The sequence below is a fragment of the Dama dama genome, chromosome 16 (assembly GCF_033118175.1).
Source record: "Dama dama isolate Ldn47 chromosome 16, ASM3311817v1, whole genome shotgun sequence".
NCBI classification, from domain to species: Eukaryota; Metazoa; Chordata; class Mammalia; order Artiodactyla; family Cervidae; genus Dama; species Dama dama.
This window is the reverse complement of record NC_083696.1, coordinates 11,219,721-11,245,975: the sequence shown is the minus strand read 5'-3', so window position 1 is coordinate 11,245,975 and position 26,255 is coordinate 11,219,721. Positions and strand designations below refer to the sequence as shown.

Here is a 26,255-nt window from a genome sequence, read left to right as displayed (position 1 = left end):
GAACTGAGGAGGAGTATTACTCAATTAAAGGTCATTAGAAGGCATAATTCCCTCCTCAAAATGAGGGGATAAGTGGCATGGTAGGGGTGTATGGTATAGCCATTAGTATCATAGGTATGGAAGCTAAGAACATCTACAAAGATTATTGAGAAGTATTAAAAGCCCATATAAGTTCAGGAAGCCTGATTTTGTAGTGGTACCAATCTACCTGATTTTCTCCAATAATGCACAACATCTTGGGTGTAGGGATAGAGAGATGAAATCTTGATTGATTCAGAGCTGAAGGTTAAATGGAAGGTACAATAGAAGGACAAGACTGGTTAAAGTGATGGCCATTACCAAATATGGAAGAAGAAAGAAATGAAAAAAGGAGTTGAAAGTTTATAATCTTTAGAATGCTGAAGATCATGAAACAGCCCGAGGTAGCTATAGACAGAGAGTTTCAAGTTTAGAGGCAGGATAGTTCTGCATTATCAAAAGGCTGATAGCAAAGCCAAGGAATGAGTATATTTGTTATAAAGACCAATGAAACTATAAGGTCAGGGTGTTGAATGAATCAGTCACATTAAAGACATCTAGTTCAATGGCAAGACCAGGAATAAAGAGAGTACCACGAGCCAAGTGCAAAACTGTTCATGGGTGATTGTGGGGTAGTAGAGAATGACATGGCAATATGGCATAGCCTCAAAGGATGGAGGAATAAAGTTTTGGAAAGGATAATGGAAAGCACAAAATGGCCTTCTCATTCTTATATACATACAGAGAGAAAATTATCAGCTTCTATATGAAAGGTATACAGGGGAAGCATTATCATCTAGGGAAAGTTGAGTTTCCCTTAAAACAAGGAGGTGAAGAAGGAGAAGAGTTTATATTTTAGCAATGGGTTCCACACCACAAGATGGAAAGGGTTGACAGAGGGGGCAATAGTTGGTAGAAGAGTTGAAAAATGACCCTGGAACAAGAGAGACTTAGGTTCAAATCCTGATTCCCTCACTTACTACTTGTGATTTCGGCATGATGCATCAACTTTATGAATTTTAGTCTCTTCATTTGTAAAAGCTGAGTTAAAGAAACCTACTCATAGGTTTGTAAATAGTCTGTAATATTAGTAACTTTAACAATAAAAGGTATCAATTAATAATAATAATAATCATGATAATATATACATAAGTACATTATAGTATATTTATATTTCAGACTTACAGTCCACATTGATTTAAACACAGATTAGATCCCACCAAACTATACATTTTAAAGTGTGAATTTTATAGTATGTTACCCATATCTTAATTAAAAACTTGGCTAGATCAATACATTTTTATATGTCCAAGCATTTGTTATTAAATTAAGCATAATTTAAAACTCCCTACCTTCTATTTTGTTAAGGATTTTAATGAGTAAACACTTTTCGCCATCTGAATCCATTCTTATTATAATCAGCACCTGATCAAAAATAAGAATTTCATATATATATATCTGAATGATTATTCTTTGTAATATTCTTTTGCTACAGTGACAAAAATAACAAACAACTGGTTACATGAAACTAATGACAATAAGTTGGCAAAGTAAATATTTGTATTGTAAAAGATATCAATGCTTAAACACAAAGGAATACACTCTGGTAAGATCAAATGGATGTGAGAGTAGGGCTATAAAGAAAGCTGAGCACCAAAGAATTGATGCTTTTGAACTGTGGTGTTGGAGAAGACTCTTCAGAGTCCCTTGGACTGCAAGGAGATCCAGTCAGTCCATCCTAAAGGAAATCAGTCCTGAATATTCATTGGAAGGACTGATGTTGAAGCTGAAACTCCAATACTCTGGCCACCTGATGCGAAGAACTGACTCATTGGAAAAGACTCTGATGCTGGGAAAGATTGAATGCGGGAGAAGGGGACAACAGATGAGATGGTTGGATGGCATCACCGACTCAATGGACATGATTTTGAGTAAACTCCAGGAGTTGGTGATGGACAGGGAGACCTGGCGTGCTGCAGTCCATGGGGTCGCAAAGAGTCAGACATGACTGAGCAACTGAACTGAACTGAAAATCAAATATCAATGAGGAAAACATTTGGGGGCAGGGCATTCTTATCAATTCTTCAAGAATTCTAATATAGATGACTATATAAGTAGTCTCTGCCCATATTGTAAGTGTTAAATTTAAACCAGACAGGTTTGAATTGCTCTTGTTTTTAAATCCATCCAGCCACTTTGTGTCTTTGGACTGGTGAACTCACTCCATTTACACGTAGGGTGATTACTGATACATGGGGATTTAGTACCGCCATTCTATCTTTTGTTTTCTGGTTGTTTTATGTTTCCAATGTTTCTTCATGTTTCATTTTGGTTTGACTGTTTTCTATAATGTTTTTCTCAGTTTTCTCTTTTTTATGTTTTGTGTCTCCATTCTGGATTTATGCTTGGTGGTTACCGTGATGTTTGTGTAAGATATGTCATAGGTAAAATAGTACTTTTTCTGCTGATAGCATCTTATCTTCATCTGCCTATATGGATTCTGTTCTTCTTCCCCTTTTATGTTTTTGTTTTCTCAAATTCATTCCTTTTTATATTGTGTTTATTACCAAATTGAAGTAGCTATTGTTTTTTTTCCTGATATTTCCCCTTTTAACCATTATGTTATACAAAGTGTTTAAAAACCTATTCTGATATAGAGTTGCAATTTTCCAATTGTTTGTCTATTCATTACCTTACTCAAAGTTTTGTGTACTTCTGCCTTTTTATTTCTGATAGAAGAGGTCCTTTCAATATTTCTTGTAGGGCAGGGCTAGTGTTGATGAAATCCCTCAGCTTTTGTTTGTAGGGGAAAGCCCTTATTTCTCCTTTATGTCTGAATGATAAGTTTGTTGGATAAAGTATTCTTGGATGCCAGTATTTATCTTTCAGTATTTTGAGGCTGTTATTCTACTCCCTACTGATCTGTGGAGTTTCTGCTAAGAAATCTGCTGATAGCTAATAGGGATTCCTTTGTGGGTTGCCATTCTTTTCTCACTGCTGTATTTAAAATTCCTTTTCATTGACTTTTGACAGTATCTTGGAGAATATCTTTTTGCATTGAGGTAATTAGGTATTCTCTTAGCTTCATGGACTTGTATACCCAGTTCCTTCCCCAAGTTTGGGAAGTCCTCAGCTGTTATTTTTTTAAATAAACACTCTGCTACCTTCTGTATTTCTTCTTCTCAGATAATTTTTTTTTAAATACTCAGCTGCATGAGTTGTTTATATATTTTGGAGATTAATCCCTTGTCGGTCACTTCATTTGCAAATATTTTCTCCCATTCTGTGGGTTTTCTTTTTATTTATAGTTTCCTTAGGTGTGTAAAAGCGTCTAAGTTTAATTAGATCCCATTTATTTTTGTTTTTATTTTCATCACTCTAGGAGGTGGATCAGAAAAGATCTTGCTGTGATTTATGTCAGAATGTTCTATGTTTTCCTTTAAGATTTTTATAGTTTCCAGCCTTACGTTTAGGTATTTAATCCATTTTGAGTTTATTTTTGTATATGGTGTTCAGTTTAGTTCGGTTCAGTCGCTCCGTCGTGTCCGACTCTTCGCGACCCCATGGACTGCAGCACGCCAGGCTTCCCTGTCCATCACCAACTCCCAGAGCTTACTCAAACTCATGTCCATTGAGTTGGCGATGCAATCCAACCAACTCATTCTCTATATAGTGTCAGGAGTGTTCTAACTTCATTCTTTTACATGCAGCTGTCCAGTTTTTCTAGCGCCACTTGCTGAAGTCCTTTCTCTCTTGTATGTAGAAGTCTTTCTCTTCTTTTCCAGCAGGTGGCACTACAGCACAAGTTTTTTGGTTTCCCTTACCCTCACTGCTGCTGGTTGTGGTTGAATATTGGCACCGGTTACCCTGGTGTTGGAGAAGACTCTTGAGAGTCCCTTGGGCTGCAAGGAGATCTAACCAGTCCATCCTAAAGGAAATCAGTCCCGAATATTCATTGGAAGGACTGATGCTCAAGTTGCAACTCCAATACTTTGGCCACCTGGTGCGAAGAACTGACTCATTAGAAAAGGCCCTGACGCTGGGAAAGACTGAAGGCAGGAGGAGAGGGGGACGACAGAGGATGAGATGGTTGGATGGCATCACTGACTCAATGGACATGGGTTTGAGTAAGCTCCGCAAGTTGGTGATGGACAGGGAAGCCTGGCGTGCTGCAGTCCATGGGGTCGCGAAGAGTCGGACACGAGGGAGCGACTGCCCTGAACTGACCCTGTAATGTCTGTGTCGGAGCTGTCACCCAGTGCATTTGTCACACTGCTTGTGCCTCTGCGGTTGTGATGCCTTGCTGTTTCTGGTGTTACTGATTTCACTGCCTGGATGGTGGTCTCCTCTGGTATCCCCTGGGTCACATGCGCTGCCACTGCAGGAGGAGGGGGACGGCCAGGAGGAGGAACCGGGGTCCTGCGCGCCTCTGCCTTGTCCAGTCTTCTCAGGTTTCTGGGCTCACCCACTGCAGGTGGAGGATGCGGCGGCAGAGCTGTGGGTGGCTCTGCAGCTGGCTGGCCGGACAGGGCCACAGGCCTCAGCGCCGCTGCTGCCCAGCTATCTGAGGCTGTGGGTGCCGCGGCAAGTGGGAGGCTGGAGTCAGGGGCGGTGTCTCCCTTGCCGCTGCTGGGTTCTCGGGGCCTGTGGGCTCGGCTGCCGTGGTTCAGGGACCAAAACTGCAGGCGCTGCCCATGCTGATCCTCCAGTTCTACCTCTTCCACGCGTTCCACTCCACCCGCCTTAGATGCACAGGCGTGTGGAACACTGTAGGGTCCTGTTGTCTTGGGCGGACGCCCCTGTGTCGAGTTGTGGATGTTTTCCCGGTTGTAGATTGAAGCGAAGAGACAAAGAGGGCATCTTGTCCTGCCATGATACCATCACTCCCAATTTTAAATTTCTTGTTGTTGTCCAGTGGCTAAGTCGTGTCCGACTCTGTGACCCCATGGACTGCCACACTCCCAGCTTCCCTGTCCTTCACTATCTCCCAGTTTGCACAAATTCATGTCCACTGAATTGGTTATGCTATCCAATAACCATAGGGTTGGGGATATAAAGATACAGTAGGGATATACAGGAAAACAAAGAAAAAGGCCAAATTTATTTCCAGATTTAGTGTAAAGTTTTTTTTAAAATATTTATTTTTTAATTGAAGGATAATCGCTTTACAGGATTTCGGCATTTTCTGTCAAATATCAACATGAATCAGCCATAGGTAGATGTTTTACTGCTTGAAAAGATTTTTTTAAGGTATTTTCTCTTAAATCTTTATTTATGCAAAGTTTCTGTCCAATGCTTGAGGCAGAATGGGCAAAAATTTCCAATATAATCCAAGAAATAAACAAAGTGCTTTTAAAAAGAATTATGGAAGATTATGGCTCAATATTTAAAAATTAATTATCAGAGGTCTGTTGTTAGGTATATGTTCATGAACTTACAAGCAGAAAACAAAATTTTTGAGATTTGAAGGACTAATCAATCCATAGAAAACTATGTATAATAAAAATGAAAGTATTTTTAAAATTCAAGACATATGAATAATGATACAAATGATCCTTTCTTTGGGTTTGATTCTGTCTGATGAACTTACTTAAGGAGAAAACTTTCAAGGGATCAAATTGTATACACTACATTATTTCATAATTTCAAATTAAATGCAAAAATTTATCTTACGTCCAATTCTTATATGAGCTGATTGTTGTAATCTGCTTTATTTCAGTACTTACCTTAATTTGCTGTTCACTTTGCATCCAATTTAGTATCTGACATTGCAGTTCTCGTATCTTATAGTTGGTTTCAGGCTTTTTCCCCCTTATAAACTGTACTATCTCCAGTTGTCGCCAAATGTCATACAAACAGGAACCAAAAACACTTTTGTAGATATCTTTTGCATTTGACAAATATCCTGTTAAAAACAAAAGTAGGGGAAAAAGCATGTCTTTTTGTTCTTTTAGAAACTCCATGGTAAAAATCTAAAAGGGAAATTAGGGTCATAGCAGAGACAGTTAAATTTTCCTTTACTGGGCTTCCCTGGTAGCTTGGATGGTAAAGAATCTGAACGCAATGCAGAAGACCCAGGTTCAGTCTCTGGGTCGGAATGATCCCCTTAAAATTAAACAAAGCTAAGAAATGTATACCAAACGTCTATTTTTAAGCTATATGATACCAATATCACTGGATATACTCTACAGATTCTTCGAATATTCCCCATCCTTTTCTGCTTTCTGACTTATTAAATGCTACAGCCTTCTTCTTAAACCCTAGAATATACACTTACTTGCCAAGAAGTCCTGTGGTAATACATTTCACTGAGATTTTCTTGGTATGGCATCTACATAGCTTTTGACTTGATTTCTAGTTATTTGTGTACATGGATTAACAACCTCACTAGTCTATAAACTCTCATAATCCATATTTATATATGATAAAATTTATGTAGCTGCTAAAACAGCAGTGCCTAAATTCAAACTCTCTAAAAGCAACTGTCAGCACAGTCTTGAGACCTACCCTTGAAAGTTCATATCCAAGAACTCTAGATTGAGTCCCAGGGGTTCCTATGTCTAAAGACTTCTCCTAGTGATTCTGTTGCACAATGAATTTTGTGAATTACTGGAGTAGAGACCTGGCCGAGTAACTTATGTAGGTCAGCTATTCAGTGAATATTTGGGCAATACATACAATAACAAATAACAAGTATAAATCTCATGTTTTTATTTTTATATTATGTACATATTAATTCTAATTTTACATTAACACAGCTAGAATAATGGGCAATTTAGAGATTGACTCTTGTTCTTTCTGCTTCCTAATCTCAAAGCTTCCCACTGATTCTCTGTACTGCCAATAGATGTAACCTGAAGGACAAACAGTCCAGTCGCTTCCCTGTTCCAGGGGTTTCCTATCATTTACAGAATAGTGACTGAAGTCTTTTTTGTAGCTGAAAAGGCTTTGCATGATTTGACTCTTTCTTATTTCTCGAGGCTTTAGCTCTCATGGTTTTCCACCTTGTACTCTTCAATTAAGCCACATGGAACTGTTTGTCACACACTCACTGAATCATTTCTCTGGGCTCTTAATTCTGCCAACAATACCTTTTCATACTTTATTTACTTGGCAAACTCTCACTCATTTAAAGAAAATATTCCCCTTGAAAGCATAACCGTCACCACCATCCTTTGTGCTGTTACTATGGATCTCTATTACGGTACCCATTACACAATACCAAATTTATTTCTGGGTTAAAGCCCAGAAGTGAAACTTTAAACCTTTAACCTTAAAACTCATTACCTTGCTAGCTTGGGAGAGACACACAAACTGGAAGTTGAGAGAAAATACAGAATCTGGGTCCAGGGTAGGCAGCCAGACCATATGGACCTTTCTTCTGCTGCCACATTCACAGAGAGGAAAGGAGGTCACACTAACTTGCTCTTTGATTTTGAGAGGTTTAGAAGAGTGAGAAAGGCTCCCACTAAAAATATCCAAGGCAGCAAGTTATTCATCATGGCTTGGTAGCTAGGGTTTAAGAAGTTACATTTTTCCAACAAAAACTTTACTTTTACGAGTATTCCTCAAGGTAGCCAAATAGTAATGCCAAAGTGTGATTTTGTAAATGCATTTCTTTGAGGAACAAAAACAATTCCAGAGTATATAGCTCTCAACGGTCTCACTTAATCTTAGGGCAAAATGTAGAGTACTTAAAGGTGAATATACTTTAACCAAGCCTCCATAACTATTGTTTCTCTAATTCAAGATTTTGCTAAGTATTGAGCAGGAGTATCACACTGTACTCTCCCTGTGTGCTTGCATGCTAAGTCGCTTCAGTTGTGTCTGACTCTTTGCTACGCTATGGATTGTAGCCCACCAGGCTCCTCTGTCCATGGGGATTCTCCAGGCAAGAACACTGGAGTGGGTTGCCATGCCTTTCTCTGTACTCTCCCTGGGAGCCCAGATATTCTATATTCTGATATTTTGTCTTACTATTTTGCTTTAATAGTTAGCCTAGCTGTTGGTAGGACTGACCATCTTTTATGGAAGCTGAAAAGTATAATGAAGACAGGAGACTAAACAGAAGGGCATGTGACACTATCCCATTATATTAGTTTCAGGTTCTGTAAACTAGGGCTGTCGTTGTCTGAGAATAGAGACAAGACAACTTGACCCAGCATCAACATTCAAATGCTTCAACTGGAGAAGAAAGGGAGAGCATCATGTTGGGCTTTCTAAAGGTTATTGTTGTTCAGTCACTAAGTTATATCCAACTCTGCAACTCCATGGACTGCAGCACGCCAGGCTCCTCTGTCCTCCACTATCTTCCAAAGTTTGCTCAAATTCATGTCTATTGATTTAGTGATGCTATCTAACTATCTCATCCTCTACCTTCTCCTCCTGCCCTCAATCTTTCCCAGCATTAGGGTCTTTTCCAATGAGTCAGCTCTTTGCATCAGTTGGCTAAAGTATTGGAGCTTCAGCTTCAGTATCAGTCCTTCCAATGAACATTCAAGGTTGATTTTCTTTAGGATTGACTGGTTTGATCTCCTTGCAGTCCAAGGAACTCTTAAGAGTCTTCTCCAGCACTGCAATTTGAAAACATCGATTCTTCAGCACTCAACCTTCTTTATGAACCAACTCTCACATCTGTATATGACTACTGGAAAAACCATAGCTTTGGCTATGCAGACTTTGTTGGCAAAGTAATGTGTCTGTTTTTTAATATACTGTCTAGGTTTGTCATAGCTTTCCTTTCAAGGAGCATGCAACTTATAATTTCATGGCTGCAGTCACCATGTACAGTGATTTTGAAACCCAAGAAAGTAAAATCCGTCACTGCTTCCACTTTTTCCCCTTTTATTTGCTATGAAGTGATGGGACCAGATGTCATAGTCTTAGTTTTTTTAATGTTGAATTTCAAGCCAGTTTTTTCACTCTCTTTTACCCTCATCAAGAGGTTCTTTAGTTCCTGCTCACTTTCTACCATTAGAATGGTATCATCTGCATATCTGAGGTTGTGGATATTTCTCCCAGCAATCTTGACTCCAGCTTGTGATTCATCTAGCCTAGCAATTTGCATGATGTACTCTGCATAAAAGTTAAATAATTAGGGTGACAATACACAGCCTTGTTGTACTCTTTTCCCAGTTTTGAACCAGTCAGTTGTTCCATGTAAGGCTATTTTTTAAAATTAATTAATTTATTTTAATTGGAGGCTAATTATGTTACAATATTGTAGTGGTTTTTGCCATACATTGACATGAGTCAGCCATGGGTATACATATGTTCCCCATTCTGAACCCCCCTCCCACCTCCCTACCCATCCCATCCCTCAGGGTCATCCTAGTGTACCGGCCCTGAGCACCCTGTTTCTTGACTCGCATACAGGTTTCTCAGGAGACAGGTAAGATGGTCTGGCACTCCCGTCTCTTTAAGTATTTTCCACAGTTTGTTGTACTAATATAATATTTGGCCAAGTATTATAACTCCCAGTATTGTAGAGGGAGTACAATTATAACTTGCTGCTGCCCAGTACTTAACAAAACCTTGGTTTAGAGAAATACTATTTGTCTGGGTCATATATAAGAGAAAACATCTGGGTCACAGATCAGAGAAAAATTATTTTCACGTTATGTATAATGGTTTTTTGGGGGGTACAGAGGCCCATATTGCAGGGCATGTGCATGTAGGATTCTAGATCTTTCAACCAGGTATTGAACCTGTGCTCCCTGCAATTTGAAGCACAGAGTCTCATCCACTGGACCGCCAATGGATTCTAGAAACTTAACTTATAAAACATAATCCTATAAATACATCATTACTAAACAAGTCCAAACAGCTTGCAGTAAGGGGTCTAGAGAGCAGTAATGTAGTAAGACAGATACTTTAAGGATTTTAAGAGTTTAGAAAAAATTTCCAAAATCTTTAAAATTTTCAATACATTCAAAATAGGTTGATTTTTAATACTGAGGTAATTCATATCCTAATTTACATGCACAAGTGAAAATAATTGCAAAAGGTCTTAGTATTAATAATTTAGTTATATTTCATCTAGCAAATATTCAAAGTCACAAACATTCAATGAGGACCTAAAATGAATATGGCAAAGTGTCATCTTACATTAGAAAGCAAATGTATGATAATAATTACACAATCAAATCTATTAAGAGTCTATAATTCAGGCCTAGAATAGAGAATCCTAAACCTATTTTTCTAGGTGATGGTAGCTGTTATAGAAAATTTCTTTTAAAGAACATAAAGAGAATTAAATATATAATCCATTATATTTTGTCAAGATGTATATAATGTTTAATGCAGAATAAAGAAGCTACATAATTTCTTACAAAGCATCTTTTTTCAGAAAAGGAAACATTTTAATAAGAAGAAAAAAGGGAAATAAAAAATTTTCACACGAACCCAATGCTGTGTCCAAGTTACAGGTTAAAAGGACATCTCTAATTGTTACCAAAAGGTGTAAGAGAGCAGCATACTTGAATGTCATTTCTCTTTCATCATTTTTACCTAGGTCAGCAAAAACATGTTTAAAAACAGGATATACATTAGAATTTTAGGCTATATATCAGAATGCTTAACAATAATAAATGTTGTTTATTATTGTGTTCTTATTAGGTGCCAAGCTATATATAATCTGTTTATTTCATTGAACTTATAACAATAACCCTATTAGACAAGTTCATTATGATTTTCATTTTATGGATGAGAAAACAGTCTTAACATATTTAAGTAGCTGTCCAAGGTCAATCTGTGAAAAAATGATGGAGCTGGTATTCCAACCCAGACAGCTAATCTTAGAACTCATACTCTTGTTGGTCCCAAAGAATGTTCAATTATGTCTACTCCTGGTGGGAAAACGGTCAATGATTCCCAGTTGTGAAACAAAAAGAAAATTAAACTACTTATAATTTGCCAACTGGTTTAGATAAAGGCGGGGGATCATAACACAAAGCAATACCTTGACCTGGAGGTGGACACCTGAGAATATTTGCCCTAAGATATGATTTCAACAAGACAGGTACTCATAGAGACAGGTGAATTATCTAATAAATATGTTTCATGAAAGTAGTTCCCGACTTTATTGATTGGATAGATTGGATTTTGGATAGACTGCCTGCAAAAGGGGGCCAAGAAGACAGGATTCTAGGCACAAGTTAATCAGAGAAACTCTGCTTTTCTCTGTTTTATATAATGGAATGCCATGAAATATTCATTGAACAAAGAGTTCTGCTAAAAAGTTTGAAAACTACTGATCTAATCAATGCAGATCAAAGCAAATAAACTTTGATCACTGAGAATCGGGAGCAACAGGAGAACAGTTACGGGTAGTCTATCCTAGATACAGGTTTCCCCCACTGTCTGAAAACAGGGCGTTCCTATGAAAACTTTCATACACTGAAATGGAGTAAAGAAGCAAATACTTTTTTTCATAAAAATGAAAATCCTCTTTGATTTCTTTCAGCTAGTGAAAACATATACTTATGCAGGTCTTTCATAAAATCAAAGTGGCATAGTGCAAACATGAAAAGCAGGGAATACTTGTATTTTTTACCTTTTTATCCTTGCTTAGCTGATCTTGGATTGTGGGTGCCATATGCTGAACTATAGTTATGCCTCCATCTGTGACTAATTTCTGCATTTTCTAATAATCCATAAATTCATATTCTTTCAAATAGTGTGACTTTTATTTGCACTCACCTTCATGAATAGCATCACTTATTATTTTTTCTTGTTCTTTCAAGAGGAACCTTGTTTGGTCAAAAATGACGGTAGCAAATTTCCAGTTAGCAGCAGGAAGAGTACAGAGGCATACAAGTTTTTCTAAGATAGGAGAAGCTGCTGCTTCCAGGAGACAATATGCTTGGCACTGGCTATCTGCAAAAATAAAAACATTCAAAGCAGTGTTTTTATAAGGATGGTATGTTCTTTTTGACAAACCAATTATGCATGGTACTTCATGGAAACCTGAACTCCACCCAAAGTCCCTTAAAAATCATGAGACTGTATAACAGCTTATTTTAGGATATTTATTCTAAATAAACTAGCAACAACAAAACAAAAAAACACCTCTGTAGAATAAGTATAATGTTGTGGCTATCTTGTTTATTTGAATTAATTTGGCAGGGGAGGTATGAGGAGCCATATAAAGAGAACCACATAATATTTTTTCTTTTCCCTCCACTACTAGTTTATAACCTTAAGCTGAACACATTTATAACAGTGACAGATTATTTTTAGTTTTCACCAGACCAGTATTTAAAGATTTGTATTATCATATAAAGGTCATAAATGAAATTTAACTGAGAGATGAAATGATACTGAAGAACTAGCATCTATTTCCTTATTGATTTTCACAATGAGCATGATGTTCTTAAGCAGGCAGTTCTTTGGGAGTCAATGTAAAGAACAGTTTTCTTTACGGCAGAACAAGTCATTTAAATCAGTATAGGAATCAATAACACCATCCTGATGGTGGGTAAGAGAACAGAGAAAGCAACCATTAATGGTTTATTTTTCCAGACTGGGCAGAAGAGTCAGAGTTTGAGGAGCTGCAGTTTGCTCTTCTCTGATGAATGCAGGAAATCAGCAAGTTAAATGAAGGAAGAAATAATACTTATAGGACCAGAGTAGGGCAAGTCAGGGAAGGCAGAGGCAGTAAATAAGGAATTCTGAGTTTGGAAATAATTTGAAAGTAAGACTTGACTGAAGAAATATCTGAAACAAGTGAAGAAAATTACATGGAAAATAAGGTATATTCTAGATACCTAAATTTGAGAAACACATTAGCATCTTGAAACATTTTAATACATGAGCTTTCAAATTTACTTAATTTGAAGGCATTTAAAATAGCATAATATATACCTGATGCTGGAATTTCGATGACATTATCTGCTCTCCTTTCCTGATTTGTTTTCTCTAGGGTTTTATTATTACAAACAATAGGGCTTTCTTCTTGGAGAGTCAAAGAAAGTTCTTCATTTTGAAGTTCTAATGAAAACATTAATTTGCATTGTTCAGGGCAACTTAATGTTCATTAAAATGCTTTCTTATAATATGATCATAACTGTTAAAGTTCTTTGAAATGCATCAATATTAAACTGAACAACTATCCTGGTCATTGGACTTAACATGGTGCTGGGTAGGAAGCTGAATGGTAATAAAGGAAAGAACTTTGGCATCAAATCAGTGTTTCAATCCCAACTCTGATGAAGCCTCAGTTTTCTCATGTGTAGAATATGGATTAATATATCTACTTTGAGTATTGTTATAAGGTGTTATAAACACCTGACATTCCATTCTACTTCATTTCTCTGTGACTGCCCATATACCCCTCCTCTGCTACTAATCCTCTCCTAGGCCCCAAACCCTACCTGTCTCCATCCTTTCTTAATAAGATCACTTCTTACTTTGTTGTTGCCGTTCAGTTGCTAAGTCAATGTTCAACTCATTTCTTGCTACATACCTTTTAGCTCTCAGGCATTTTCTATAACAAGCTTTATGTAACTGCACACTCTACTTACAGGCCAGAAAAGTGCCTCTCCTTTTTGTTTCCTCAGCGCTCGGCATACTCTCCTGGCACTGACAGCATTATACTGAAATTATCTGCAAATCTGGTACACTCTATTATACTGGAAGCTTCTCAAGGTCAGTGACAGTATCATATTTTTCTCTAAAAAGTTATTTAGTGCCTGGCACACAATGTTCAATAACTGTACTTTTCTTCTATGAGCTTTAAATACACAGTAGAATAAAACAGAGTAAAATATCCTAAACTAAATTGTTATTATTTGCAAGTATAAACAATGTAAGTAGCTATGATTAAAGAATCTTTTTTTTTAATTAAAAAAATCAGGGTTTTTGAGGGGGTCTAATAAATTCTAACATTCTTCCCTGCACTGGCATCAACTGTAAAATAAGATAAGAAATAAAAATACATACCAAAACATTACCTCTGTTATTAAAACTAAGTTGGAGAAAGAAGCTTGGTCTGAGAGTCAGGTGAGCTTGTTAAATAAACACCTGAATTCGGCAGAGTATCTACCCTGCCCCAGATTATACTGGATGGGCCAGGGTTCTGCATGGCTGGGGACCTGCTTGGAAAAGATGCACGACATAGAGAAGCAGAGGAGAAGGCCTACTACTTGTGGGGCAGCTCATTCCTGTAGGCTTATGCCAACTTACTCTTTTTCAAATTTACAATACACATAATTCATTCCAGGTCCTCTAGGGAGAACACATTAAAGGACAAAGAGGCCAGGAACATAAAACTAACATCAAGAAACATCAAGACTGCAGAAGCATTCCCACCTGCCATGAATATTCTTTTAAGTGTTTAATTAATGGCTAACTTTTTAATAAGAAAACATTCTCTTTATCTTTTTCTCCTTTCTTATTGCTTCCTCTCTCTGTTGCCAACATCCCTTATTAGAAGATATCATCACAAGTATGACAACCAGAAAAGGATGTCAGTGCTAATTTTGGATTGAGTTATTTTTTCTTTGCCTCAAATATGAATAGAAACATTCATGAGCCTGGAATCAAAAAATCTTATAAAAATTCCTATTTATGTATTACATTCCTAGGATAATTCTTTCTATTTTGCTCATTCTTTCAATGTGTAGAAATTGTGCTCTGAATTATGGTGCAAATTGGTTAGAAAGATCTGTTACATATAGAGTTGTCTCCTAGGAAGGGAGGTTATAAGGTGGTCAAGTTATATAAAAAGAAACTGTACAGTGAATATATATCAACATAAAGGGTCATAAAATTCTGGGATTTTAAGTAACTTCCTGCATTTTCATTGAATTTTTTGTCATGAAAATGTACTGACAAAGTATGGTAACTTTAAATAGATCTATAAAAGGCTTTCATATCACACTGTACACAAGGAACAAGCATTCTTTTCTGCTTTTCTATGTCTTGAATCCTAAGCAGTTCCCCAATCATGGGGAATCTTGGCCCAGTCCAGCATAGCCTGGGGCTGGGAAGCTACTCTCCACAATTCTGGAGAGTTTAGTTAGCAAGCTCACTGGACCCTCAAACTGATTTTTGGTATATATTTTACTTCTGGTTTATTCAGGGGCAAGACCTTGTGTACATTAATAGTACATAGGACAGTTATACCTATGTATACTCTAACTCTCATAAATAGTTTTGTACTTGTTTCACTTGGGTAACCTATGTCAAAAACATTCGAGAGTATTAGAATTCTAGAATTTTTTTTTTTTACCAGGAGTGAAATGATATGTTTATAAGCAATTAATGTAAAACAGTTACAAGTCAAACAGAAACTCTTTGGTAAAGTTAAAAGGAGTAATAAGCAATCAAATGGAAAAAAGATTCTTAAGTACATATTAAAATATAAGTTAAAATATTGATGTAGAACTGTGAGCTAAAAGAGAAAAAAGAATGGCAGAAAGATCAGCAAAAGTTAGAAATACTATGAATCTGTATGACTAAGTTGTAGAAAGTGTTTTTTACAAATAGTGGCTTTTCTTACAAGTTCAAATGTGCTTTTAAATTTTTTGGAAAATACGTATCTACATTTATACCCGTATATCCTATATCCATCTCTTTATACAATGTGTCATGAATCAATGATATTTTCTTTGAAGAATAACATGTTTTACCTGAAGAACTTTATTTCTTTACTTTCTATAATAAATAATCTGTTTAGTCCTTGAAACTATCATACCTACACCAAATTATTACTAAGTTACCCACCATCTTTTCCATCACTGTCTGTGACTTCAGTCTTTGAGGTACAAGTTGGATACTTATTTCGCAGCATAATAAAATCGCTCAAAAGGTCCAAATTATTCTCCCATTTTTTACCATGTTTAAAAGATGCTGTTTCAATTCTTGAAGAGGAAGATGATTCAGTAGATGGTACTGGGCTGTCAAGTTCCAAGTGATCTTTATTTTCTTTATTTTGGATTATTCCATAACCTAGTTCTAGGTCATTCTTTGGTTTTTCTTCTTTTCTTGGTCTTTCAACAGAGACACATTCATCAGAAAGATGCAAGTCTGATACTTCTTTAGTTGGAGATGGAGTCTTTTGTGGAGGTGATAAACGATCATTTGTAGATTGCTCATTAATAAGTGTAAGAGGAGAGGAACAATCTTCATGTTCTAACCATGCTGAAAATGGAAAATAAAAATATCCAATGATTTTCATGCCCAAATGGGTGTTCTACTAGGGTATTAAGATAACCTTTAGTTCTAGGTTCTTATTAATATAATGTGATCCTTAAGAGACTTTGTTTACTGCTTTTAAAATCAATGTTTTCTCTGAATAAAATAATTTTTTAAAGGATAAAAATTCAGCACCTCTTTTCCTACTACTGGAACTAAGGTTACTGGGCCAAGAAATAATTCCAGCCCATTGCCAATAGGCTTACAGCTACTCACAGCCCTAGAGGTAACAGTTGTTCAAAGGTAAGGGTCAAAAACTTATGTACCAAGCAAGCCACAGACCAGAAGAAAATACTTTCCATACACACACTTTAAAAAAGACTATTTCCAATATATATAAAGAACTCTTATAACTTAACATTTTAAAAGAACACCAATTAAAAATTTGACAAGATACTTGATCAATACTTTATATTAAGGTATGCACATGCTATAATATGGACACATTTTGAAAACATGCTAAATGAAGTAAGTCAGTCACAAAAGACCACATATTTCATGATTCCATTTCTACAGAACATCCAGAATAGACAAATCTATAAGACAGGGAATGGGAGTGACTGCTAATGGGTATGAGATTCCTTTTAGGGGATGAACCAGAATTTCATTTACAGAGCCCCGCATCTGGCTTCCATAGTTGGGGTCATGTACCAGGAAGGCGAGCCCCCAGAACAGTTGACTTTGAAGGCTTAAGGCTTTCTTTCAGGAGAGCTGTAGGAAACAGTCTCCACTCTCAAAAGAGGCACACAAAATCTCACTCACCCTGAGACCCAGGGCAGAGGCAATACTTTGAAAGGAGCCTGAGTCAGACCTACCAGCTGATCTTGGCGAGATTTCCAAGAAGGCAGGGGCAACTGGAGCTCACCCTCGGGACACAGATGTTGGCAGTAGCTGTCTTTTGGACACTTGCTCTGCCATGAGGATTCTAGTGCTGATAAGTGCCATTTTGAAATCCTCCCTCTAGCTTATTAGCACTGGGTCAGGCCCCACCCACCAGCCTTTGGGCATTAGTACTGAGATTCCTCAGGCCCAGGAGCTAGCTGTGTGGGGACACAGTACCACCTACCAGCAGGCCCCCAAGCCCCCAGCCACCCTGGGATGTGGTCCTGTCTACCAGAAGGGCAAGGAACCATACCTGCCCACCAGTGGCTGGACAACAGCCCAGGATCTCTTAGGCCTCAACCCTGCCCACCAGGAGGCCATTATCAGCTATGAGACCCCAGGACCTGGCTCCATCTGCCAGTGGGTGGGCCCTAGTCCTGGATCATCTGAGCCCTACCACAGACCATCAGTAGGCTAACATCAGCTCTGGGACACTTTGGGCTCCTCAGCCAGCCACCTGAGAGTATAAAACCCACCCACTATCTGGCTGATCCCAGCCTCAAACCCTATAGCTAACCAAGTTGAAAACCAGTTCCACCTACCAGCAGGCTGACACTAGATCCAGGACTCCCAGCCTTGCAACTAGTCATTCTGGGACCTGGCTCCACCCATGAGTAGGTCAACCGTAATCCTGGGGTCTCCAGGTCCACAGCCAGCCACTTTGTGACCCAGCCCCACCCACTAGTGGCCAGTGGACTCCATACAAAAGCAGGGCTTGGCAACCAACTGGACAAGGGGCCAGCCACACCTATCAGACCACTCTACATTAGTCAATCTGCAACAACAGAAGTGCCTACACAGCCCACATAGGGCTGTGCATAGTGCATATACTGCATATAGCTCTAGTGCATATAGCTAGCGCATAGAGCTCTAGTGGCCAGAAGGGAGTGCACTGCTGGGACATATACAACTGCTCCAAAAGACCACTTTTCCAAAACTAGGAAACATAACCAACCTACCCCTCACATAGAAATAAAAACTGTGAATTAGGCAAAAAGAAGAGACAGAAAATTATGTTCCCAATGAAGGAACAAGATAAAACCCCAGAAAGAACTAAGTGAAGATAAGCAATCTACTCAGTAAAGAGTTCAAGGTAAGGATCATAAATATGCTCAAGGAATTTGGGAGAACATAGACATAAAGTTCCTAAATAAAATACTAGAAAAAGTTCCTGAATAAAATCTTTTAAAAAATCCACAGATATAAAATTCCTAAATAAAATACTTAAATTGTATCAAGTTTAAAAATGCCTAATGACTAAACCTTTTGGTATCAAAGGATGATTTCTATTGATGAAAAGAGATTACTAGACATTACTGAACACTTAAAACTCAGCTGTCAGGTCGAAAAATAATGGTGCTGGTTTACACCTAGGCTGATGTAAACAGAAAATGGGCTAGAAATTATCATTTATAAAAGGAAATAAGGTCTCTTTAGCTGAAAATGTCTAGAGATTTAAAGCTGAGAATACAGAATTTTAGAACAGATAGAGACTTAAGGATTAGTTTGTCAAACTTCATAATTTTTTCAAGGAAGAAAATGGGGCTTAGTGAAGGTCAAAGTTATAAATTCTGGCAGAGCCAGAGCTATATTAAATGCTGGAATTTAGTTGTATTTTCCTAATTGCCTCCTGGAAAGCCAGTATCTAACATGTTCTCATTCTGAAAATATTTACAGAAGAGATATTTACTATTATACTTACGTTCTAATTGAGGCACACTTGTAGGTAAAAATGCCTCCAGTTTAGCATCATCGGAAGATAAATTATTATGACACAAACGTGTACTTAGAGGTTCCAAAGTTTCTGTCAGATTTAGTTTGGCTTCTTTCCACCACTCTGCATTTATAGGATTAACCACAAGTTTTTCTTCTTCAACAGAAAATATCTTTTTCAAATCTGTAGGTGAATATTGATTGTTGGGCTCTTCAGTTCTTGGCACTTAAAAAATCAAAACAAACCAAACAACAAATATGAGAAACAATCCACAGGGCAAAAAAATGAAAAAAAAAAAACAAACAAAAACAAAACCAACCAAAAAAACAAAGCCACACTAGAAATCTCTTATAAAGTAGATTTTTACAAATTAGAGTAAATATAAAACAAACATATCTAGTATTTCATTTTCAAGATGCTAATATTTGTAAAAGTCTAAAATATTATAGCAACAGAAGTCACATAAAGGTTTATTTCAATCTATGGAAATATCATGAAGTTAAAATTATTCTACTATTTAGCAGGAAATAAAACTTTGTTTTGTTTGACCATTTTAGTAATTACTAAATTAATACACTCAATAATATTTTGAAGGATTAATGTAAGATTTATTAAATCAGAAATTTTCTCATCATAATGAGCCTAAATAAGATATGTTTTATCAGATTTTATGATAATGATCATTTTAGATATTGTGGCACAGAGCTTTCCATTACTTTACAGCTTAAGTAGGGACAGAGTTGGAGAAGGAAATGGCAACCCACTCCAGTATTCTTGCCTGGAGAATCCCATGGACAGAGCAGCATGTCCAACAACAATACATTTCTACTGATTGTACCTTTTCATCTATACTTTTTATTTAGCATTCAAAATCAATTTTTACCTCTAATCAAAAATGAGTTCAGAGAGCTTCGGCAGCTTTCTAACTGCCATAGCATATGGTATTTGTTAGCTGATTCTTCAGCAGTAAGCAAATTACTGAAAAACAAGAGTTAAAGTTTAATATTAGATAATATATATAATACAATATAACAATGGATCCAAGTCCATTCTAAACAGAATTTCTGGAGCTTCTACTGGCTGAGGAGCAGAACTATAAAAAATTTCTGTCTCCTTTACCTTTTCAGGAAGTAAAAGATCCTAAAATTTAGTTCAGGTCCTTCAGTTTTGTGGGTAAGTGAGTGATGTGTCTGTGTGTTTTTGGTATTGAGGAGAGAAGGAAGTATGTATGACAAGCAGTGTAAATCAGTAAATACAACTCATTAGTAGGTATGAGGTCAAAAATTAGTAGGTAGTAGGAACAATGGACTGGTTCAAAATTGGGAAAGGAGTATGTCAAGGCTGTATATTGTCACCATGCTTATTTAACTTATATGAAGAGCACATCATGCAAAATGCCTGGATGAAGCACAGGCTGGATGAAGCACAAGCTGGAATCAAGACTGCCAGGAGAAATATCAATAACCTCAGATACGCAGATGACACCACCCTTATGGCAGAAAGTGGAGAGGAACTTAAGAGCTTCTTGTGAAGGTGAAAGCAGAGAGTTAAAAAGCTGGCTTAAAATTCAACATTCAAAAAACGAAACTCATGGCATCCAGTCCCATCACTTCATGGCAAATAGATGGGGAAACAATGAAAACAGTGATAGACTTTATTTTCTTGGGCTCCAAAATCACTGTGGACAGTGACTGCAGCCATGAAATTAAAAGACGCTTGCTCCTTGGAAGAAGAGCTATGACAAACTGAGGCAGTGTATTAAAAAGCAGAGACATTGCCAACAAAGGTCCATCTAGTCAAAGCTATGGTTTTTCCAGTAGTCATGTGAGGATGTGACAGTTGGACCATAAAGAAGGCTGAGCACTGAAGAATTGATGCTTCTGAACTGTGATGTTGGAGATGACTCTTGAGAGTCCCTTGGATTGCAAGGAGATCAAATTAGTCAATCCTAAAGATCAGTCCTAAAAATTCATTGGAAGGACTGATGCTGAAGCTGAAGCTCCAATACTCTAGCCACCTCATGCTGGGAAAGATTAAGGTCAGGAGGAGAAGGGAATGACAGAGGACAAGATGGTTGGATGGTATCACCAACTCAATGGACATGAGTTTGAGCAAACTCTGGGAGATGATGAAGGACAGGGGAGCCTGGCATGCTGCAGTCCAAAGATATTTTCTTTGGTCACATATAAAAATATATTCACAATTCAGCAATCAGTTAGTGTAGAAATAAAGGGGTCACAAAGAGTCGGACACAACTAAACGACGGAACAAGAACATCAACAGGGAAGAGACCATTAATTCACAAACCCTTTAATCTATGCCCCAAACTCCCACACCCTCCTAAGTGAGAAGTGATTGTATTCTGTTTCTCTGTTTATATTGTGACCCCATGGACTGTAGCCTACTAGGCTCCTTTGTCCATGGGATTTCCCAGGCAAGAATACTGGAGCTGGTAGCCATTCCCTTCTCCAGGGGATTTTCCTGACCCACAGATTGAACCTAGGTCTCCTGCATTGCAAGTAGATTCTTCACCATCTGAGCCACCAGGGAAGCCCCACAGAACATACATGAACATGCTAATTTATAAGTACTGCTAGTTCGATTGACAATTCTGGGTAGTAGCAGACAACTAGATCTTAAGTCTAAATCACCCAATTTACTCACATAACCCAAAAATCTTGCATGTGGTGGTAATATTTGAGAAACTGGACTGTTCTTAAACCTTGCCAAGGTTGGTTGACAACCTGACACCTCAGATTGTAGATGATTATCTTAAAGTAAAGGGAAGGATAAATATTTAGGCAAACCAAGTCCAGAAGAAGATCATAATATAGACAGATGACTTCATTCTTAATCAAGCTTTCTGAAGACATGTCTGAATTTGGTATTTTCTTTGGTCATATATCAAAATATATTCACAATTCAGCAATCAGTTAGTGTAGAAAAAAGGCTTAACACCATGCAGACATTTTTTTAGCACCATAAAATCTAGCATAGAGCTTTACATGTAGCAGGAACTAAAAATATTTGTTAACTGGTTATATCTCAAGCCAAAATGTTGTGTTCTGAAACAAAAGTAATTAGGGCTATAAAAGCAAGTTAAAAGTACAATAATATTACATATTATTTTTCCTTTCTGTTTTGTAAAAATATTTGTTCTCTTTGTTTTCAGTTTCACAGTTAATGTGTAAATTTATTTTTAAAAAGAGATTTTTAAGTTTTTATGTTCATGAACAAATGGAAATGATTTGCCAGTGATGAGACAGTTTCTTAAAGTTGTTTCAAAAGGCCCTAAAACCTTTGGCTAATTTAAAAGTCTTTTTGTTTTAACTGGCAAATCATAAGCACAGATAAGACTTAATTTCATAAATTCTCATTAGATGTTTGAATTATAACAATAAGTAGGTATAAAACATGTGTGATTAAAATGAGTTTACTGCAGTTTAAATAAATACTTTCATTATGAGAAATTCAAGATTATATTAATTCCAGCTAGTTTTCATTTCTAGTTGACAAACTGCCTTAACAGATGCAAACCAGTCAGTCCCAAAGGACATCAACCCTGAATATTCATTGGAAGGACTGATGCTTGAGCTCCAATACGTTGTCCATCTGATATGAAGAGTTGACTCATTGAAAAAGACCCTGATGCTAGGAAAGATTGAGGGCAGGGGGACAGAGGATGAGATGGTTGGATGGCATTACTGACTCAATGGACATGAGTTTGAGCAAACTCTGGGAGATAGTGAAGGACAGGGAAGACTGGCATGCTAAAGTTCATAGGGTTGCAAAGAACAGGACATGACTTAGAGAGTTAACAACAATAACAAGAGTATATGGAGTAAGTAAAAGCATAAAAGAAAACATACAAATAGAAATATAGACCCTACAAATAAACATCTTGCACTTTAACAAAGGGATTAAAATATTTAAACAAATTACAGGGAGTTTCTGTATTTGTCCCATGCTATTTTGTTAGAGCTCATATCTGATATGGGCAGTTCTAGTTCATGGTACAGAGAAAGCAATGGCACCCCACTCCAGTCCTCTTGCCTGGACAATCCCGTGGACAGAGGAGCCTGGTGGGCTGCAGTCCATGGGGTCACTAAGAGTCGGACACGACTGAGAGACTTCACTTTCACTTTTCACTTTCATGCATTGGAGAAGGAAATGGCAACCCACTCCAGTGTTCTTGCCTGGAGAATCCCAGGGACGGGGGAGCCTGGTGGGCTGCCGTCTATGGGGTCACACAGAGTCGGACACGACTGAAGTGACTTAGCAGCAGCAGCAGCAGCAGTTCACGGTAGAGTTCTGCATAGCTCTAAAACAAATTTACTCCTCCTAAAGGAAATCCCTATTTGCCAGAAGATAAAGATAACTGGTGCCCTCAATGTCAGCTTTCTTTATTTTATGCTGCGACACTCTCCTGAGACCATTAGTAGAAGCCTGAGCAGCTAGTGATGAGATGCTCCAGTTGCTTCCAGTAATCCAATAGCATTCTCCTCTGGCAGACTAGCCAATCACAACTGAGAACTCAGAGTATGTACTATCATTATCCCAATATAATAGATAAGGAAGTGAGGCCCAGGGCAACTAAGATTACAGAGCTAGTAAATGACAGAGCCAGACAATCTGGCTGTACTTCAGGGCTATTAACTACTTACTATGGGCTGAATTGTGTTCTCCCTCAAATTCATATCTTGAAGCCCTAACTGCCAGTACCTTAGAATGACTATATTTGGAGGTAAGGCCTTTAAAGAGGTAATTAAGTTAAATGGAGTGATTAGGGTGGGTCCTAATCCAGTAAAACTGGTGTCCTTTTAAGAAGAGGTCAGGACACAGACAAGCATGGAGGAAAGACCACATGAAGACAAAGGGAGAAGACAGCTTTCTACAAGCCAAGGAGGGAGCACTCAGAAAGAACCCAACCCTGCTGATATCCAGATCTCAGATTTCTAGCCTCTAGACTATGAAGAAATAAATTTCTATTGTTTAAGTCACTCAGTCTATGGTATTTGTTACGGCAGCCCTAGCAAATCAATACACTACTACACTGTATTTCATGGTAATGAGTGCCAATAGAGGCAGTGTCATTGGTAAGCATCCACTGGCAATTTTCTAAGCAGATGGTTTAAATTCAAAATTAAAATTTTTGAGTTGTTTATATTTGATGGTGCTATATTCACATTCAAAATACTTAAAGTATAAAAGAGCCTAGCTCCATCATTTACTAGCTCCTATATATTTCCAGTTTGCCCAGTTCCTTTCTGGGCTCAACCAACATTACTTGATTTTCATGTGTCCTTCTAAAGATATTCTGTGCATATAAAAACAGTTATGTACATATATATTCATATATTCCTATCAGTTTCTTATGATAAACACCATTTAATCTCTTACACTTTTTTCACAGAAATATCTTGGAAACTGACTTTATATGGAGAGATTTAATTAAAGATTGCTTCTTCTGAATTGCAATCTGAGGTCTAGATATAATCTTTACTTACATTTTACAAACAGGAGAAGATGGAAATGTCTGAAGTTCTGCACATAATGAATTCACTGAAGAATGGTGGCTTGTTAGGTCTAGATGAGTTAATGGTATTTCTAACTCTACTGGAATATATAAAAATTAATAAAAATCATGTTATATAAACATTGAATAAATATGTATAATTTGTGACTTTTGTAAGCAACTATTATGTCCAATCATTCTGTTACAACAAAAATTTTCAATCGAAATAAATTTGGGTTATTTGAAATACAAAATAACAGTTTTAGATTTCCATCTATACAAAGGACTACACATATATCACATGGAGTCTCAGCTATGATAATGGTGATTTTTAAAAAATACAATGATAACTGAACTTTATTAAATTTACCATTTAAGATAAATTCTAAGACTTTATGTGTAGTAATGTTTTAAATTCTGACAACTAATACTGTCAGTACTTAGGACACAGTGCTATTTTTATCTCTGTACTAAATACCGGTGATGTTAAGCAAACAGTATTAATAGAGAGTAATTCTTCACCTTAAAAAGTCTGGAGACTAGGTGGGCTAGCACAGAATTATGTTTTTATAGGGTGGGTTTGAAAAAATAATCATCATTTATGATACGGAGCCAATGTGTTTCTATCACTCTCATAAATAAAACAGCAAACTTCCAAATAGATGATTAATTTGATCCAGATAAAAATGTAACTAAATAACAGTATTGTCAGCACAGTTCGAAAGCAACATAGTCTGGCATTACACTGGAACAAAAGATGATTCTGGCCTTCCAAATTTGGTAGTATAGTAATATTAACAATAATGATAGAATTGCTTTGGGGATTAAAAAGTTAAATTTACAAAACTAGATTGTTAATAATGAAGTAAAATTTTATTACTGAACTATAAAATTATAAGATTTCTGTTTTTAATATTAATGCTATTTCCTTCATTCCTCTTCTTCAATCTTTGTAACTCTGTTATATATATTATTCAATTTTGATGCTAGAAGGATGTTAATGATGGGAACAAATGTAAGGGATAGATAAAAGAACTTGGTTTGCAATAATCAAGTTTTAAACATGAAAACTGTCTCTTAGTAGACTTTATATGTGAATGTATTGTACTTTTACATCATATATAGATATCCCCTGATAAACTCAGTGGTTTATTCAAAATTTCTACCTGGTTGCCTGTACTCTGGTTCATATTGATTTTGAATGGTCAAAATTTCTATGGAGCTGCATTTTATATCCTCAAGGTCAACTCCATGCTTGATAGTAAGATCTGAAAAGACAAAAAATACGAAGTCTATTATCAGCAAAAATACCATGATACTGGGTTTCTGCAATCTTGTTCATTCCTCAGTGAACTGTTCATTCCTCAGTTCATTCCTCAATGACTCCTCTGAGGAGTCATTTAGTCACCATTAGAGCCAAGTAAGAACCTTCCCTAGTGGCTCAATTGGTAAAGAATCTGCCTGCAATGCAGGAGACTGCCTGCAATACAGGATACCGGATTTGATCCCTGGATCGGGAAGTTTCCCTGAAGAAGGAAGCAGCAACAGTATTCTTGCCTCGAAAACCCTGTGGACAGCGGAGCCTGGCAGGCTACAGTCCATAGGGTTGCAAAGAGCCAGACATAACTGAATGACTAAACTATCACCACCAGGGAAACTTTTTAAAAATCTGAAGTTTCAGAAAAGGTTTAATGAACAAGAACTTTTGTAACAAACATTATTAAGAAGTTCTAACAAGTAATAGATTTTGGGGAGGCCTTTTGAAATTATATTTTAATTTTGACATAATTATAGATTCATGTGGAATTATAAAAATAATATACAGAGATTTCATGTAAAAAGGTAACATCTTGCAAAACTTTATACAACATCACAATCAGCATACTAACACTGAAGTTGGACACAGAACATTTCTATCACCACGATTCC

General features: G+C 37.0%; 1 protein-coding gene across 1 annotated transcript in view; it reads right to left on the bottom strand.

The window, feature by feature from the left end:
- The window catches only part of SHOC1 (shortage in chiasmata 1), an 88,345-nt gene that overhangs the window by 34,119 nt on the left and 27,971 nt on the right, over positions 1 to 26,255 (bottom strand). Inside the window, exons 8-17 of the mRNA XM_061163427.1 lie at positions 25,493 to 25,594; positions 24,319 to 24,427; positions 19,695 to 19,789; positions 18,800 to 19,036; positions 15,745 to 16,161; positions 12,883 to 13,008; positions 11,719 to 11,895; positions 10,423 to 10,527; positions 5,745 to 5,923; positions 1,371 to 1,443 (exon numbers count right to left, since the gene is read on the bottom strand). Coding sequence (XP_061019410.1) covers positions 1,371 to 1,443; positions 5,745 to 5,923; positions 10,423 to 10,527; positions 11,719 to 11,895; positions 12,883 to 13,008; positions 15,745 to 16,161; positions 18,800 to 19,036; positions 19,695 to 19,789; positions 24,319 to 24,427; positions 25,493 to 25,594 — 1,620 coding nt within the window. The remainder of the gene's footprint in view (positions 1 to 1,370; positions 1,444 to 5,744; positions 5,924 to 10,422; positions 10,528 to 11,718; positions 11,896 to 12,882; positions 13,009 to 15,744; positions 16,162 to 18,799; positions 19,037 to 19,694; positions 19,790 to 24,318; positions 24,428 to 25,492; positions 25,595 to 26,255) is intronic.